Source organism: Rhinatrema bivittatum, chromosome 5 (assembly GCF_901001135.1).
Source record: "Rhinatrema bivittatum chromosome 5, aRhiBiv1.1, whole genome shotgun sequence".
NCBI lineage: Eukaryota > Metazoa > Chordata > Amphibia > Gymnophiona > Rhinatrematidae > Rhinatrema > Rhinatrema bivittatum.
In genome coordinates this window covers 131,209,371-131,226,020 of record NC_042619.1, presented here as the reverse complement: position 1 = coordinate 131,226,020, position 16,650 = coordinate 131,209,371, and the positions used below count along the sequence as shown (strand labels likewise).

Here is a 16,650-nt window from a genome sequence, read left to right as displayed (position 1 = left end):
GCCATCAATGCTACGTGGCCTGGGACCTGCCCCCATCAGTGGCAGATACCGCAGTGCTTCACGATCTGGGCCCCATAGGGAGCAGTGCTCCACCACTCACACGCTGCTGGCGGCAGTTACTGCAGTGCTCCACTGCATGGACCCTGCTATTGTCTTTTCCATCAGGCATCAAAGCCCAAGTTTTATGCACCCAAGTAACCTGGCACCTGGAAATTTTCCAGCCCTGTTTGTGATAGATATGTGAAATTATCATACCACTAGTACAGATATGATCCTCCATTCAAAGATGTGATTGACAGCATATTATTGCAATATTGCCCAGCAGTAACACAGAGTATAATTTCATTTATTTGCCTTTAATTGAGGCAAATGTTTCTATTTATTCACTTAATTAAAGCACCGACCTCCTGTGCTCCCTCTGTAGAGATTTCTTCCTCTCTTCCTCTTCTTCCTTTTGTTTAAATTTCAGTAACTCACTCTGGAAACAAAAGAGAAAACCAGAAATACTGTAAATAGTACTTCATTAACATAAGCAGAATACAAAATAATTAATTGAATTTCCATTTCAACAAGTACAGAAATCCATTCAAAGTCCTCGCCTATAGTCAGCTACATATTTTTCTTAATGATAATAATTTTCTTTCATAACAAAATGAGAACACCATCACCAACATCAGCTTCTGAGGTAACAGTACACCCCCAAAACACCACAGTAAGGAGGACCCCATGTACCTGGCAAGCCTGAGTCATGATCAGGAGAGCTCTGGGAGGAGTTTCAGAGACAGAGAGGAAATGGCAGCTCCTGAACATTTTACCTCTAACAAGACACTTTGGCGACCGGATGCTCATGGAGAGTTAATTTTGCTAACCTACCCTGGACATGGCAGCAAATGTGAGATGCTGTGGGGCTAGTAACTCTTTTTAGTGACTGAGCAAATGGGAACATTTGCCACCTATACCTGGGGTATGAACTCATTGTGGAATAGCTCTCTTGTACCAAAAGGAAGATACCCTAGGTAGCTGCAGATAATATATCTCCATAAAGTAATTACTTTATTGGCAGTTTTGGACAAGAGAAGTGAAAACCTGTGCAACCATTTGAGAGTTGTAAATAAAACACAGCAAAATTTGGAAAACAATAACAGCAAGCAGTTTATGTAATAGTAGGATAAACATTTATTTATTTCCCTAAGAACTATTTAACTTAAACTTTTACCACATGATAAACTGCAGTGCTCCTCCAGTTAGTTTTGAAGGACATCCTAGCCAGTCTAGCCAGACTGGCTAGGAGATACTTGAGGACTGGTTTCAGAAACACTTGTCCTACTACACCAACTGTTAGACCAGACCAACCTGAACCCCTAGAAACATTCCAATTACTCACAGGGCAGCAAAGTAGAAAAGAAGATGGTCACACAGAAACTGCAATCTCAAACACACCACTGAGGCAAAGGAAAAGTAGGCCTGTGCCTAGGATGGCAAAAATCCGGGAGCAGCAGGCCCTGTCTACGCCTGTCACACAAATGTTATATCTTGTAGCATGCAGGGCGATTTGAACGTTAAATAAGCCTCTAACTTTTATGGAGCAAGTATGCAATAAATGTAGGTTTCGTTCCATTGCATTTGGAACATTATCTCGTATGTTTACATTGCTGTCCCAAGCTGAAGGCTTATTGGAAAAAAGGCGCGGGAACAAATCTGTAACATTTTACACATTCAAGAACAAATATCTTTTAAACTTGTTAATTGGAAATCTATTGCTCTTCTGCACTGTTTAGCTGATAATGAAAGTAAACTACGATGCTGGTGCCTAACAGCTGGAAACAGTACTGGTACAAAGATGAATGTGGGGCGCAACAACGTTCGTCTTAGACATAAAGGTGAATTTTAAAAGCCCGGCGGGCGTATAAATTAGGGGATGGGAGCACAAGTTGTCGGGCTTGTGCGCGCCGACCAAATTTTAGAAGCCGCTCAGACGCGCGCCTATCCCCCACTGCGCACACATCACACTTGATTTCAAAACGGGGCAAGGTTTGGGCATGCTCTGGGTGGGGGCGTGGGCATTTTGGGGCATTGCCAAGAGATGTGCGCGTAGATATTTACGTGCCCTTGCGAGCGCCCAGCTCCACTGCTGTGTAAATTTACTTCTGCTAGGGAGGAGGTGTAAGCTTTAAAAATATTAATTTTTAAAGTGTCCACCACTCGGACAGCATTCAACCTCCACTCGGACAGCATTCAACCTCCACTCGGACAGCATTCAACCTCCAGTGTCCACCACTCGGACAGCATTCAACCTCCACACGGACAGCATTCAACCTCCACTCAGACAGCAGTCAACCTCCAGTGTCCACCACTCGGACAGCATTCAACCTCCACTCGGACAGCATTCAACCTCCAGTGTCCACCACTCGGATAGCATTCAACTTCCAGCATCCACCATTCGGCCCCTACAGTCTCTTTCAACTTCTGGTACCCCTCTCCCGATTTCCTTCTTCCTCTCCCTCACCCAATCAAAGATGACAACTTTCTCCAACTCTTATTTCCAAAACAGACACAGCCACCTTATTAACATCCCCCTATTGAAAAACAAAAACTTCTTATGTCTCACCTTTCTTCTCATCAATGCGCAGTCATTGTCTAAGAAACACATGTTAATTTCTGACATACTACAAGAAAAAAATCCTGACTTCTTCGCTATAACTGAATCCTGGCTAAAAAACACCGATCAAGTAATTCTGAACCACCTTAACCACAATGACTACGATACCTTTTCAATTCCCCGTAACTACAAAAGAGGAGGAGGCCTGCTACTTATCATAAGAAAACACTTTTCAATGAAAATAATCCCACACAACCTCCCTAAACAATTTGAAGTTACTCTCTTCGACTCCCAACATCTACAAATCTGCCTCGTTTATTGCCCCCCTAAACTACTAGACAACAACATTTCTCCGCTCATTGAATTTCTCATCTCTAACATCAACATAAAAAAAACCTGTGATCATTCTTGGAGACTTCAACCTCCATACAGACGCCAACCCCCGTTCTCCTAGCTGCGAAACTCTTCTCGACATGCTATCAAGTCTAAACTTCATCCTTCAAGTGAACAACCCTACACATAAAGCAGGTCACACTCTCGACCTGATTTTCACCAACAACTTCTTCATGAACTCTTCTATTTCTCACAACCCAGTCCCATGGTCTGATCACCATCTCTTACTCTGCAAATCCCAAACGAACTTCAACAACCCAACAAATAATAACTCTACAAAAAAATCCTTCAAATTCCGTCCACCCTATCAAATTAATCTTCTCCTTCAAGAGCTGGGTCTACAACTAGCGAATCTTGACTTATCAAACATAAATAACGCTATCCAATCATGGTCCTCAATCACTGAAACAACCGCTAACATCATTAACCCGGAGAAGATCAAACACCTAAAGAACAAAAAAGAAATACAAAACCCATGGTTTAACACCACCCTAAAAAACATGAAATCAGCTCTCAGGAAAACAGAGAAATAATGGCAAAAAAATAAGCTGCCTGCTACACTACAAAAATACCGTTCACAATTAGCAGCCTACAAGAAATCAATCCAAAACACAAAACGGAACTACTTCGGCAATAAAATTATAAATTCCTCCAACAAACCCAAATCCTTATTCAACCTTGTAAACAACCTCATCTCCGATATCCACATCTCCAACACTACTATTACCAAAAAAAACCTTAGCCAAGATTTAGCCATCTACTTTAAGGATAAAATCTCCAAAATAACAAACACCTTCATCACCTCTTCTTTCTGCAAGTTACAAACTTCTTCAATTAACATCCCTCCTTGGCTCGACTTCAGACCTATTTCCATCACTGAAACTGAAAAAATGATGAAGAAAATCAACCCTGCTCGTCATGAACTCGACACCATTCCCACCCGAGTTCTTAAAGAAATTGCCTATCCTTTAGCTCCAACAATTTCAGCAATCATCAACAAATCGCTCGAGGAAGGCGAGCTGCCTCCCAAGTTAAAAATTGCCACCGTCACTCCTTTATTAAAGAAAAAAAAACCTCAATCCAGATGACCTAAACAACTACCGCCCAATCTCCAACCTACCCTTCTTTGCAAAAATGATTGAGAAGGCGGCATTGAAACAACTCAACGATCATCTAGACGATAATAAAATTCTTTATCCTTCCCAATTCGGCTTCAGAAAAAACCACAGCACTGAAACCCTCCTCCTTAAACTCTCCAATACCATCCTAAGAGGTTTTGACAACAAAAAAGGATACCTTCTGATTCTCTTAGACCTCTCTGCTGCCTTCGATACAGTGGATCATAAAATTCTCATCTCCTGTCTAGAATCCATTGGGCTGGCTGGCAAAACTCTCAGTTGGTTCTCATCCTTCCTCAGTAACAGACACTTCAAAGTTTTTCACAACAATAGCTCTTCTTCTCCTATCCCCCTCGATACAGGTGTGCCTCAAGGATCAGCACTTTCACCAATTTTATTCAACATCTACCTGACCCCTCTTTGCCATCTCTTATCTAGTCTTGACATAACGTATTACATGTATGCAGACGATATTCAATTACTCATTCCTATTTCTTCCTCGATAGAAGATGCTATGTCTAAAGCAGCCTCACACTTGGATACTATCAGAAACTTGCTAATTCATCTTAAATTATGTCTAAATACAAGCAAAACCGAATGTATCCTAATTGCCAAAAAAAATCCTGGACATTTAACAATTCCACCCTTCTACTTTGACAAGACCCTCGTCCTTCTCAAAGAGAGCGTTAAAGACCTGGGTGTCTGGTTAGACACTGACCTAATCTACAAAAAACACATCTCCACAAAAATAAAGGAAGGCTTTCACAAACTTCAAATAATAAAACATCTAAAACCCCTACTCCACCCCCATGATTTCAAAACTGTCCTTCAAGCCCTCATTTTTTCAGGTTTGGATTACTGCAACTCCCTATTGATTGGCCTTCCAAAATCTTCCTCGAGACCCTTGCAGCTCCTTCAGAATGCTGCAGCCAGAGTTCTAACAGGTACAAGAAAAGCTGATCACATTACACCTGTTCTCAACCAATTACAGTGGCTCCCTATTGAAAAAAGAGCAGAATTCAAAGTCCTCACCATACTCCACAAAGCAATATACAATGCCGACTATTCCGCCTTTGATGACATCATTCACATCCATTGCTCCCAACGTTCTACACGAACTGCCAGCAAAATTAATCTAGTGATTCCCTCACTACCACAGGCTAAATTATCCTCCACCAGAAACAGAGCCTTTTCCATCATCGGCCCTAAGCTCTGGAACTCGCTTCCTCATTGCCTCACCAATCAAGATAACTTAAAATCCTTCAAAAAAGACTTAAAACCCTGGCTTCTCAGCCAATCTTTTAAAGATAGCACTCAATGACTTTAAAATTCTTTTATATATTCTGCCATTTTTCAATCTTCAATCTCCCTGTTACAATGATACAGATGCCCTTCAATGCTTCATGAGATATATGTACATCTATTCAGGGTTCTATCCTGTGTTATCTCGTTATACATTCTCCTGTTGTATTTACTATCGTTAATTTTAAATTGTAATCTTCATACATCGTTCTATGTAACATGTTGTTTCTGTATGTAAACCGGAGTGAAGGCAACTCTGCTTATACCTCGGTATATAAAAAATGCTAAATAAATAAATATTAAAGCCAGTGATTTCTGCCAGGTTTAAATGGTCTGTGGTAACTGTAAGCAGTGCAGGCTATCAAACCAGGCAGATTTGGTGGACTTGGACATTAACTGAGTGAACCGGTGGATGAACTGGTGAAACTGGCAATGATCTGGGCGCACGCCCATTATAAAATACCCTGACTTACATGGTAGAATTGGGATTTGTACACCCACTTAAAATTGGGAGCACACGGACGCATGGCCAGGCCACTTTATAACGTGCACGCAAGTTATAAATTGGCTGCGTGTCTGCGTGCTCGCTGACATGCCCGCGCACTGGCTTGAAAGTTATTGTCATAAATTTCAAGAAGTGGTCCCAAAAATCCTTAATAAACTTTGCCATTTTTGTGAAATATGGAAGCCTCTGGAAATGTTTCTATCCAGTTTAAATCCGTAAGTTAAAAGCTGCTAGAACCTAATAAACTTAATTTGAAGTTCTAGGAAAAGTTTGCATTCTCACTGACTTATTTTTATTCTGTATGGGTAATTTATTTTCTCTTCATTTCTACGATTGAAAGCGTTGATAACAGTACAACATTTTGAATGCGTATACAAAAATAAAACTCTCCGTGGAGAATCACAGTTCTTTGCATAGCTCCAGCTTCCACCCTCACCGCACAAAAATAAAAAACTGGTAATCCACAGTTCAACTGTCCAATACCTGAGACAGAAATCTCCTTATCCCTCCACAGTGCCATTATCCAACAGGGTCATTGAGCCAGACAAATAGAGAAATGGAGCATACTGTACAGATACCTAGAAAAATACTTATTCAATACAAAGAGGAAAATCAGCTAGATCAGATACTCTTTGTCACTACGAACAAATTTGTATTATCACCACTCAAAGACATCTTCTGGGAGTTTCAAAGTATGTTTACTGTAGAGGAATCACTGAGACATATATTAACGGAACCACTTATTGTAACTTTTGTAAACAACCTCTGCAACCTACTTATCAGGGAAAAATACATGTAGCTAGGCAACAGGATCAAAAGGCACTCTAGGACAGGAAGGAAAGCAAGATTGGAAAACCTAAACAAATACAAAATGCCATCCCCACAGCACAGCACCAAGTCAGATAATTACATGGATCATTTATCTGCAAATCCAACAATATGGTGCACCTCATCCAATGCAAGAAATACCCTAACAAGCAAATGCAGGAGAAACTAAAGAGGCTGAACCACAGTCAGTGTACTATATCTGACCCCATCATCAACGTACCTGCGGGACAGCATTGCTCCAAATCACAATGCTCAGAAAAAAGGCCTTTACCTGGGTAAACCGGCTTATCTGAAACCTGTCTTCGTCAGCTTGGCTGAAAGTACTGTATTGTGTGGGTTTTCTGTAGCACGTGGTACTTTTAGCTGGATTTAAAAAGAGGCAATGCCCAGGAACGTGTTTAGGTCAGGGGAATAAAGTACACAGGCAGAACTGAATTTTGAATTCTACATGAAGACTTTTTCCCTTTTTCCTCTGCGTGCAGGAAACAAGATGTGTAAACTACATGGGGACTTTTGCGCTCACGTAAGGGCATTTTCAAAGAAGAAATACATAGGTAGTTCCTCTTTGAATAATTGCCTATAAAGTCCATTGGAACCTGGTAGAAGGGGCCCCAGAGACTCTGCACCTAGGTAGGACTACTTAAAATTGCCCTATGCTCTTTGACTTCTCTGTGTTAGTCCTCAAAGACAATTTTAGAAACACAAGAAAGGAGGACATGGGAACGGACATATTCATCTATTAGGATTTTAAAAGACGGACTCAACCAAGACATTGAATTCATGACCTTTAACTATTTCTGCTCACTGTCCTAACGAGTCATTACCTTTATATCCCATTAACAATATTTCTGAACCTTCTAAGCGATTCACCTTCTGATAAGTGATACTAATTGATGTTAATCTAATCTTCTCTTGACACTTTCTAAATACCTCTACTGTAGGAACGTCTGTCCCACAACATTCTTCCTTCCTGCAAGTCACATCTGAAGAAGGGACTTTTATGGTCTAAAAAGTTCATGTACTAAATCTTATTTTTGGTGTAAGGAAAATGATATCACAAACTACAAATATTCCATTTTTCTCCAGGCCCAATAATGGCTACGAGATCTCTACATTTCTGAAAACATAAAACAAAAGATTTGTACTGTATATATACTGAGATTTATACTGTAATGCTGTCCTCTGTGGCACAGGGATCCACGTCTACATCCTCACTCTTTTGGGGCTGGCTGCGGAGGTGGTCAGGCCTGGATTTGCCAATAAGCACAGTAGGCCTGTGCCTACGGTAGGATGGCAAAAATCTGGGAGCAATACAAAAAATATAAGTTCCACAAATAACAGGAAGTCAGTAATAGATACTCTAATAATATAAATCCTGTAACACGTATAGTAGGGTGGGAGAACCCAATGTGACCTCATACGTTAGTGCCCAAAGGCTGCAAGCTTATGCAAGCTTTCAATGGCAAGAGCCTTTTTTAATCATTGGTCACAATGAGCTGTTTTTTAGGAACGCTTCCTTATCAGAAGCTGTGCTGTCTGTATGCACTTAATATGGAAACGCTTCGGTGTCTTGAAGCTGTACCATAGAAGTGTACTTATCTTACAGCATTTTCACATTGGAGAGCCTTGAGATGATGCGACACTCAGTGTTTCGGAGAGAACCTCCTTCTTCAGGGGGTCGGATGCCAATGCTGCCGGCTCAATAGTTGTACGAGAACACTCTTATATGGCTGCGTATTTAGCGTCTCAATGTAGCTTTCCACGATGCTGATAAACAGTCTGTCACTTGGCTGTGAGTCGTTGCTGACAGCCATATAAGAGTGTTTCTCATGCAACTATTGAGCCGGCAGCATTGGCATCCGACCCCCTCAAGAAGGAGGTTCTCTCTGAAACACTGAGTGTCGCATCATCTCAAGGCTCTCCAATGTGAAAATGCTGTAAGATAAGTATACTTCTATGGTACAGCTTCAAGACACCGAAGCGTTTCCATATTAAGTGCATACAGACGGCACAGCTTCTGAAAAGGAAGCGTTCCTAAAAAACAGCTCATTGTGACCAATGATTAAAAAAGGCTCTTGCCATTGAAAGCTTGCATAAGCTTGCAGCCTTTGGGCACTAATTTATGAGGTCACATTGGGTTCTCCCACCCTACTATACGTGTTACAGGATTTATATTATTAGAGTAAAAATCTGGGAGCAGCAGGCCCGATGAAGATTTGCAGCCTCATAGCTATACTGAATTCCACTCAGCAGAGAACAGCCTTCTGCTTCCTGCTCCAACTCCTTTCAGAGCAGAGCAGAGAACAGGAGAGGTGGGATGAGGAGGGAAGGGACAGAGCAAAGAAGAACTGCTCTGTTCTCTATTCCAGCCCCTCCCCTCCTGCTCTGTGCACAGAACAGGAGGAGAGAGGTAAAGCTAGAGCACACAGCAGGGAGCAAAGACAAACCACTCTGCAGCCTAACCCAGCCCTTCTCCTGTCATTCAGGGATGTGAAAAGGTGAGCCTGGAGCAAATACAGCAGAGCTAAGAAATCTATGCCTTGGACTTTCTGCTCTGTTGTCCCTTGTCCAGAAGTGGGAGGGGGCAACAGCACCAACAGTATCTAGGGGCATCAAATAACTAAATTCATCACTGGAGGTGCTGTGTTCGGATTTGGAGAAGAAAGCCACTGTTGGCCAACATATGATTATGAGTGTGTGCCTAGAGTGTCATGATCTCTAGTGGAGAATGTGAGCTACACAGCAAAAAGGGAGACCCAAAAAGTATTATACTTAAGAGTTTAGAGTGCCAAGGTGAAAAGAACCAATAAAAGTGGGAAGTAAGAAGTAGACCAAACTTGAAACAATGGCCACCTGGCTTTTTTATAATTTCTGTCATAGCCCTTAAGGAGGAGTTCTCCAATTTTGTTTCTTGGAGTGGTGAACAGTAAAGACAGGGCACGGTCTTTCCCTACAATGATTTCTTCTGCTTATGGGTTCTTGGGATCCATGGCCTCCTTTGAGGTTTCTATGGGAGCGAGGCCTGGATTGAAGCCGTTGACTGAGAAGCCAGGCATTCTGTGAAAAAGGACCAGGAATGCATATTTGAGCCCAGTTCATGCCCCACTGTTTTCTATTGGAGTGCCAGGAGACAACTGCTGCATTGGAAAATCCACTAATTCAGAAACTTGTAGGTGTGGGGACTGGGACTAGGTGGTTACAGATGCTTCGGGAAATGAAGTTCTCCCACTGGTGCTTCTGGGTTTACATCAAGGCCTACTAAATGGTGAAGCAGATGTTTGAGACTCCTGCCAATCCAGTGTCCATTGTTCTAGCAGCGAGGAAAATTATCACAGGAGGAAGAGACACTGCGAGCATTGAGAGATCCATGCTTTCTCCTACTGGAAGAGGGGAAGTGCAAAGTTGCTCTTTAGGATTATAATAACGCTTGAGGAAATGTGGAAAATAGAATATGTGCTAAGCCCAAAAGTCCATGGTTTTTCTATGGTTCTTCAGACTGCCAGAACTAAGGCCTCTAATTGGGTGTAAACTTTGAAGAACATTCTACTGAGTTTTTTGAGTTTGGGGACTAAAGGTTCTCTCTATAATCTGTTACTAGTAAGAATAATATTAACTACCATAGGAAAAGATGAGATCTTTGAAAATATAGCATAAGCTAAAAATATTTGGTTAATCAATGTCTCTTAGATTCAACATCTGAAGCTTTTTAAGCAGTATCTGACATACTCTTTCAGTGCCCAAGGAATCCTTGCCTCCAATGTAGCCTCCCTTTCCTTTGCAAGCAGTTAGCGGGGAGGGGGGCGGTGAGCCACACTCAACCCCAGGGCTCAGTCCTGATTCAGTCCTGCAACCCTAGCACGGATTCTTTAAAAGGGGGGGAGGGGGAGGTTTTGCTGGACAGTTCAAACAAAATTGTTGCAAGTGGTACAGTCTGTAAAGTACTTAAAATCCCACAGTTAGGTAAAAATGGTATCAAAGGTATCAAAGGGATCCTTGCTGTTTTACCTTCCTGAGATCCCTTCAATTGCCTTATTGGGGGTTCAAGCTCCCTTGGACAGACGTGGGCTCCCTGCCTCCCAAGGACCCTGTATAGTATCTGCTTTTCCAATGCTTGAATCTCTTTCCTCACACATCTCTCCTTCCACCTTTGGACTCCCGAGTCACTGGACGTCGATCACTGGATGAGCAGCTCTCTTTCTCTACTCTGCTTTTCTACACGTCTAGTCACCTGACACACACTTCCTTCTTGTTCCTGTGAAGATCTTCATTCAGACACAGAACTTGGATCAAGATCCTCTTTCTCCATAGCAAAACAAGACCCGGGGTGAGAGATTTACTCTTTCAGAGCGGAGATAATCTCTGCTCCAATGTCTGGAACCAACAGGAGCAGTTACTTTTAGTAAAATATCAGAAACCCACCACAGAGAGCTATCTGTGTGACGCTCTTTATTTACCACAATCGTTGGAAGATCAGGAACAAAGGCAGGTTTAACCCTCTCCCAAACTCCACACTCTGACAAGTAGTCAGAGGCTGGCTGCCTCTCTGTCTTCTGATTCCTAACCATTCTGAACAGAACGCTTTTGGGCTTCTTTCTCCAAAACCAGGATTGTACCACTGTGACCACTCCTAGAGGGGAGTGTCATAGCAAAAGGTTTAGCCCACTCATTACTCTGATCATTACATTATGTCCCTTGCTAGGAGAAGAACAGACCTAGAGAAGGGACCATAGATCCCATTACATCTATATTATGTGCTGATGGTAGCATTGTTGTCAGGGTAACAAGGGAAACCCAAGTCCTTCCTGCTGTCTCTTTGTAGTGGCTTTGCAGAGGCCTGAGGGGCAGGAATAGGGGTCAGCAAGATGGAGGGATATTTTAGAGATGGGGAGAGGATGGGAGATCAGTTCTCCCTGTTTTAATTTTATCATGTACAGGGGCAAAGGAAAAGGACTGATCGCAAAGGGGGCACATTTAGGGTTCTTGTATATTGGGTACAATTGGGAGGGAGAGAGGATAGGGGATCACTGGATTTAAAAAATAAAAAAAAAAAAGACTTAGCTAATTAGTGTTGATTTTCAGCACTAATTAGTTAAGTTTCACCAGACAACACAGATGTGTAGAGCTGACCTAAATATAGCTGATCAAATTTTGACTGGCTAAATTTAGAAGAATTTTCAGCTGAAAACCTAGTCCAGTGGTATTCACTCCCAGCTCTTGAGGGTCACAAGCAGGTTGGGTTTTCAGGATACCCACAATGATTATGCGTGAGATTGGATTTGCATGCACACTGCCTCCTTTGTGTGCATATTTATCTTATGCATATTCGCTGGGCATATCTTGAAAACCTGATGTGCTTGCAGCCTTTGAAAGCTAAGAGCGAATAATTAGTAAGAACCTGTTAAAATGATCTGGTTGTCTTGGCTGCGGAGCAGGCCCTCCCAGTCTTGAGAGCTGCAAACAGGTCGGGTGTTCAGGATATCCCCAATGAAAATGCAAGCGATACATTTGCATTCAATGAAGACACTATGCATGCAAATCTCTCTCTTTCATATTCATTACAAATATCCTAAAAACTCAACCTGTTTAAGGTCCTCACGGGCTGGGAGTGAATACTACTGGGCTAGGTATTTCAGCTGAAAATTCTCCTAAATCTAGCTGGTCAAAATTTAACCAGATATATTTATGCCACATCTGGCCTGTTTGAAAAATGTACGTGGAACTGTATTATTATTTATAATAGCAATAGTAATAATAATAATAATAATTTATTATGCATCCTTAACAATGCATTTTGAGGGTAATTCTCAAACAGCCTGCACAAGAAAGCTGGCCAAAACTCATACAAGATACAACCATTTTAAAAGCAAACTTACGCGCATGGCTCTGCATTGATAACCAGACCACCATGTTATTTCCACACGCTACACCTGCTGTGTGGTGCGGACAAAATTTTCCTGCACGCTCAGGCGCATGCCGCCATATTTTATAAAAGTACATGCACAAGCACTAACCCCTACCTAGCTCCACCCCTGGGTGCACATAATGCACGAACCTGACACATGTGCATACGTTGGCCTGCACATTGAGTGGGCAAACGTGGTAAAAGGTTGCTCCTATGTAATTCATGCTGGCTTTACGAGAAATCACAATTTATGCAAATGAGTAATGAGAGGCGTGACTAAAGAAAGTGTAAAATTGCAAGAAAGGGCAGTTCGTCCCTGCTGCATTGGAACTCTTTGCCAATGGATCTACGCACGGAAAGAAACAACCGATACCTTAAGTTTAGGAAATTAGGTAAGGCTTGGCTCTTTTCTAAGGTATTTTATGATTAGATTGAATGAGCCAAAGTGTGTATATTAGTTCTTTTATGTGTTTTACTGATGTCTGCTATTTAATAGGAATATTTTTAGGTTTTTATGATTAGCAGCTGCAGGTCTTATTGCTTTTATTTTTATTGTATTTTAATAATTCATGTGCATTTTTTATTGTATCTAAATGTAAACCCATTTGATTATTTTTAGAAAGCTGGTCTATGAAATAAAACTGCTATTGCTATAGCCCCGACAGGTTCATAAACAGAGCAAAGGATTTTGTAATAACACAAAAGCACTGGGTAAAGAAATGAGATTTTATAAGCTGCTGTAAGACACATAATGATGGGAGGGGGATCTCCTGACAAACAAGAACAGGGCTGCAAAGAGTCAGTGCTATGAAGCAGAAGGCAAAATGTCCAGAAAAGGCAATGTGGGAATGTGGAGGGACCAGAACGAACTGAAAAGGCTCAAACAATAAATAATATTTTCACAGTTGATAGCTGGAAAATATGTGCTTAATGACATAATTTCCCTAGCCTTTACAACAAGATTTATTATGAAATACGAAACAAAGCTCATTTCTTTTCTTTAAAATACACAAATTACTCAGCTTGAAAATTAGTATCCACTGGACTTGTACAGTCCAAGTCACTAAATTGTATTAGATACACAGATCTTACTTAAGGCAGTGCTCACCCCCAAAAATCCCAAAGCTACAGACTAGAAAGCACACAATAAGTTATGTCTGGCGCAGAACCACAAAGCTAGATTTTAAAAGTCATGCCGATTTTATTACATGCACCTGTTGCCGCGTGTATGATAAAATATGATGTGTGCAGGTGCCCAGTCACACGCGGAGGGGAGGAATTTTGTAAAGCACGCGCGGCGATGCGATCAGGCATTTGCCCAGTTCCCTCCCAGTCCGCTCCAATTAAGGAACATAAGAACATAAGAAATTGCCATGCTGGGTCAGACCAAGGGTCCATCAAGCCCAGCATCCTGTTTCCAACAGAGGCCAAACCAGGCCACAAGAACCTGGCAATTACCCAAACATAAGAAGATCCCATGCTACTGATGCAATTAATAGCAGTGGCTATTCCCTAAGTAAACTTGATTAATAGCAGTTAATGGACTTCTCCTCCAAGAACTTATCCAAACCTTTATTAAACCCAACTACACTAACTGCACTAACCACATCCTCTGGCAACAAATTCCAGAGAAGCAGACTGGGAGGGAACTTCCCTACCCCCCCTACCTAAAATTCCTCCCTTTTCCCCTCTCTACCCTGACCCCTAAATTTCCCCTACCTATCCTTTTTTTTTGTTTTTGAACTTACTTCCTCTTCGGAGGTGTAGTAAGTTCCGCGCGTCGGTCGGCTGCCCTTGCACTCCCTATCATTGTGATATAATTTGTACCCTGATGTAGCACTGTCCCATTGGTTATCCTCCTTCCACCAGGTAACTGAGATGCCAATTATGTCTATCTCATCATTCTCTGCTATACACTCTAACGCTCCCATCTTACTTCTTAGACTTCTGGCATTGGCATACAGACATTTCAAAGTGTGGTTTTTGCTTGTTTTAACAACCTGCTTTTCAGTTGTTTGGGATAATTCGGTAATCAATAGCTTTGGTGATTTTTTACATATAGGCATATGAACTATGTTTGCTTTTGATGGAACCTCTCTGTTGGGATGCCCTAACTCTCCTGTTTCATTAGTATCCTTCAAGGATACATTTCTCCGAACCATGCACTGCTGAGTGACTGTCGGCTTTCCAGTTTAAAAGCTGCTCTATCTCCTTTTTGAAAGTTAGTGCCAGCAGCTTGGTTCCACTCTGGTTAAGGTGGAGCCCGTCCTTTCGGAAAAGTCTCCCCTTTCCCCAAAAGTTTCCCCAGTTCCTTACAAAGCTGAATCCCTCTTCCCTGCACCATTGTCTCATCCACGCATTGAAACTCTGGAGCTCTGCCTGCCTTTGGGGACCTGCACGTGGAACAGGAAGCATTTCAGAGAATGCCACCCTGGAGGTTCTGGATTTCAGCTTCCTACCTAAAATCCTAAATTTGTCTGTATTAACAACCTGCTTTTCAGTTGATAGGAATAATTTGGAATTCTTCAGCTCAGGTGATTCTTTCCTTATAGGCACATGGACTACTTTTGCTTTTATTGTAACCTCTCTGTTGGGATGCCCTAACTCTCCTGTTTCATTAGTATCCTTCAAAGATACATTCTTCCGAACTATGTACTGAGTGACCTGCATTATGTACTGCCACTAGAGAGATCTGGGTTTCATTCCCAAATCTGACTTCTGTTCATTGGGTTGACAAGCTGAGGTTGCTGCAGAGGTAACATTCACCGCCCTGGGGAGACACAAATCACGGCCATCACACAACAGTGACAACTACAGGTGGGATTCAGTTTACATGTGCAATGGATCCAATGGCATTGCTGGTCTGCGGCCCCTCTACTGATGAACGAATGAGAGACAGGAAGGAAGGCAATAAAAAATGGTGGAAATAATATCAAGAGAACTGTGAATGGAGGCTCATGATGCCATAGCAAGTTCTGATTGAGCTAGAAAGGCAGAGAAGCAGATAGAAGCTGCCAAGCATAAAAAAAAGAAAAAGGTACAAATGGTAATCTTGATTTTTTTCATGAAAGAGAATGCTCAACTGCGCTGCTCGGCACCTAAAATAAAATCAACTAAATGTGAAAAGTACCAATGTTCTCCCTCCAGTTAGAAAGACATGTGGAGCCAGTGCGCTGGCTCAGAGGCAGGGCTGCACATTGTCTTACAGAGAAACCTGGTTTCAATTCCTAGCTCAGGTTTTCTGCTCTTTGGGTCAGCTGGAGTTGACGATGCTAAGGAGAACATAAGATGCCATACTGGGTCAGACCAAGGGTCCATCAAGCCCAGAATCTTGTTTCCAACAGTGGCAATCCAAGTCACAAATACCTGGCAAAGTACCCAAACACTAGATAAATCACAAGCTACAATTGCTTATTAATTATCGTAATAGTAGTTTATGGATTTTTCCCCTAGGAACTTATCCAAACCTTTTTTAAACCCAGTTTCACTAATTGTTGTAACCACATCCTCTGGCAATGAATTCCAGAGTTTAACCATGCACTGTGTGAAAAAGAATTTTGATTTGTTTTAAATGAGCTACTTGCTAATTCATGGAGTGTCTCCTGGTCCTTCTATTATCTGAGAGAGTAAATAACCAATTTACATTAACTTGTTCAAGTCTTTTCATGATTTTGTAGACCTCTATCACATACCCCTTTAGTCGCCTCTTCTCCACACTGAGCAGCCCTAACTTTTTTAGCCTTTCCTCGTAGGGCAGCCATTCCATGCCCCTTACCATTTTGGTCGTCCTTCTCTGCATTTTCTCCAGTGTAGCTATATCCTTTTTGAGATACAGTGACCAGAAATGCACACAGTATTCAAGGTGCGGTCTCACCGTGGAGCGATACAGAGGCATTATGACATACTCTGTTTTATTTTCCATTTCCTTCTTAATAATTCCTCATTTCTATTGGCTTTTTTGATCGCCACAGCACACTGGGCTGACAATTTCAATGTATTATCC

At 41.8% G+C, this 16,650-nt stretch overlaps 1 protein-coding gene across 1 annotated transcript in view; it reads right to left on the bottom strand.

Annotated features, from left to right (window-relative positions):
* The window catches only part of LOC115092374 (epithelial-stromal interaction protein 1-like), a 133,921-nt gene that overhangs the window by 29,622 nt on the left and 87,649 nt on the right, over window positions 1–16,650 (bottom strand). The window contains exon 8 of the mRNA XM_029603178.1: window positions 405–478. Within this exon, the coding sequence (XP_029459038.1) occupies window positions 405–478 (74 nt within the window). The remainder of the gene's footprint in view (window positions 1–404; window positions 479–16,650) is intronic.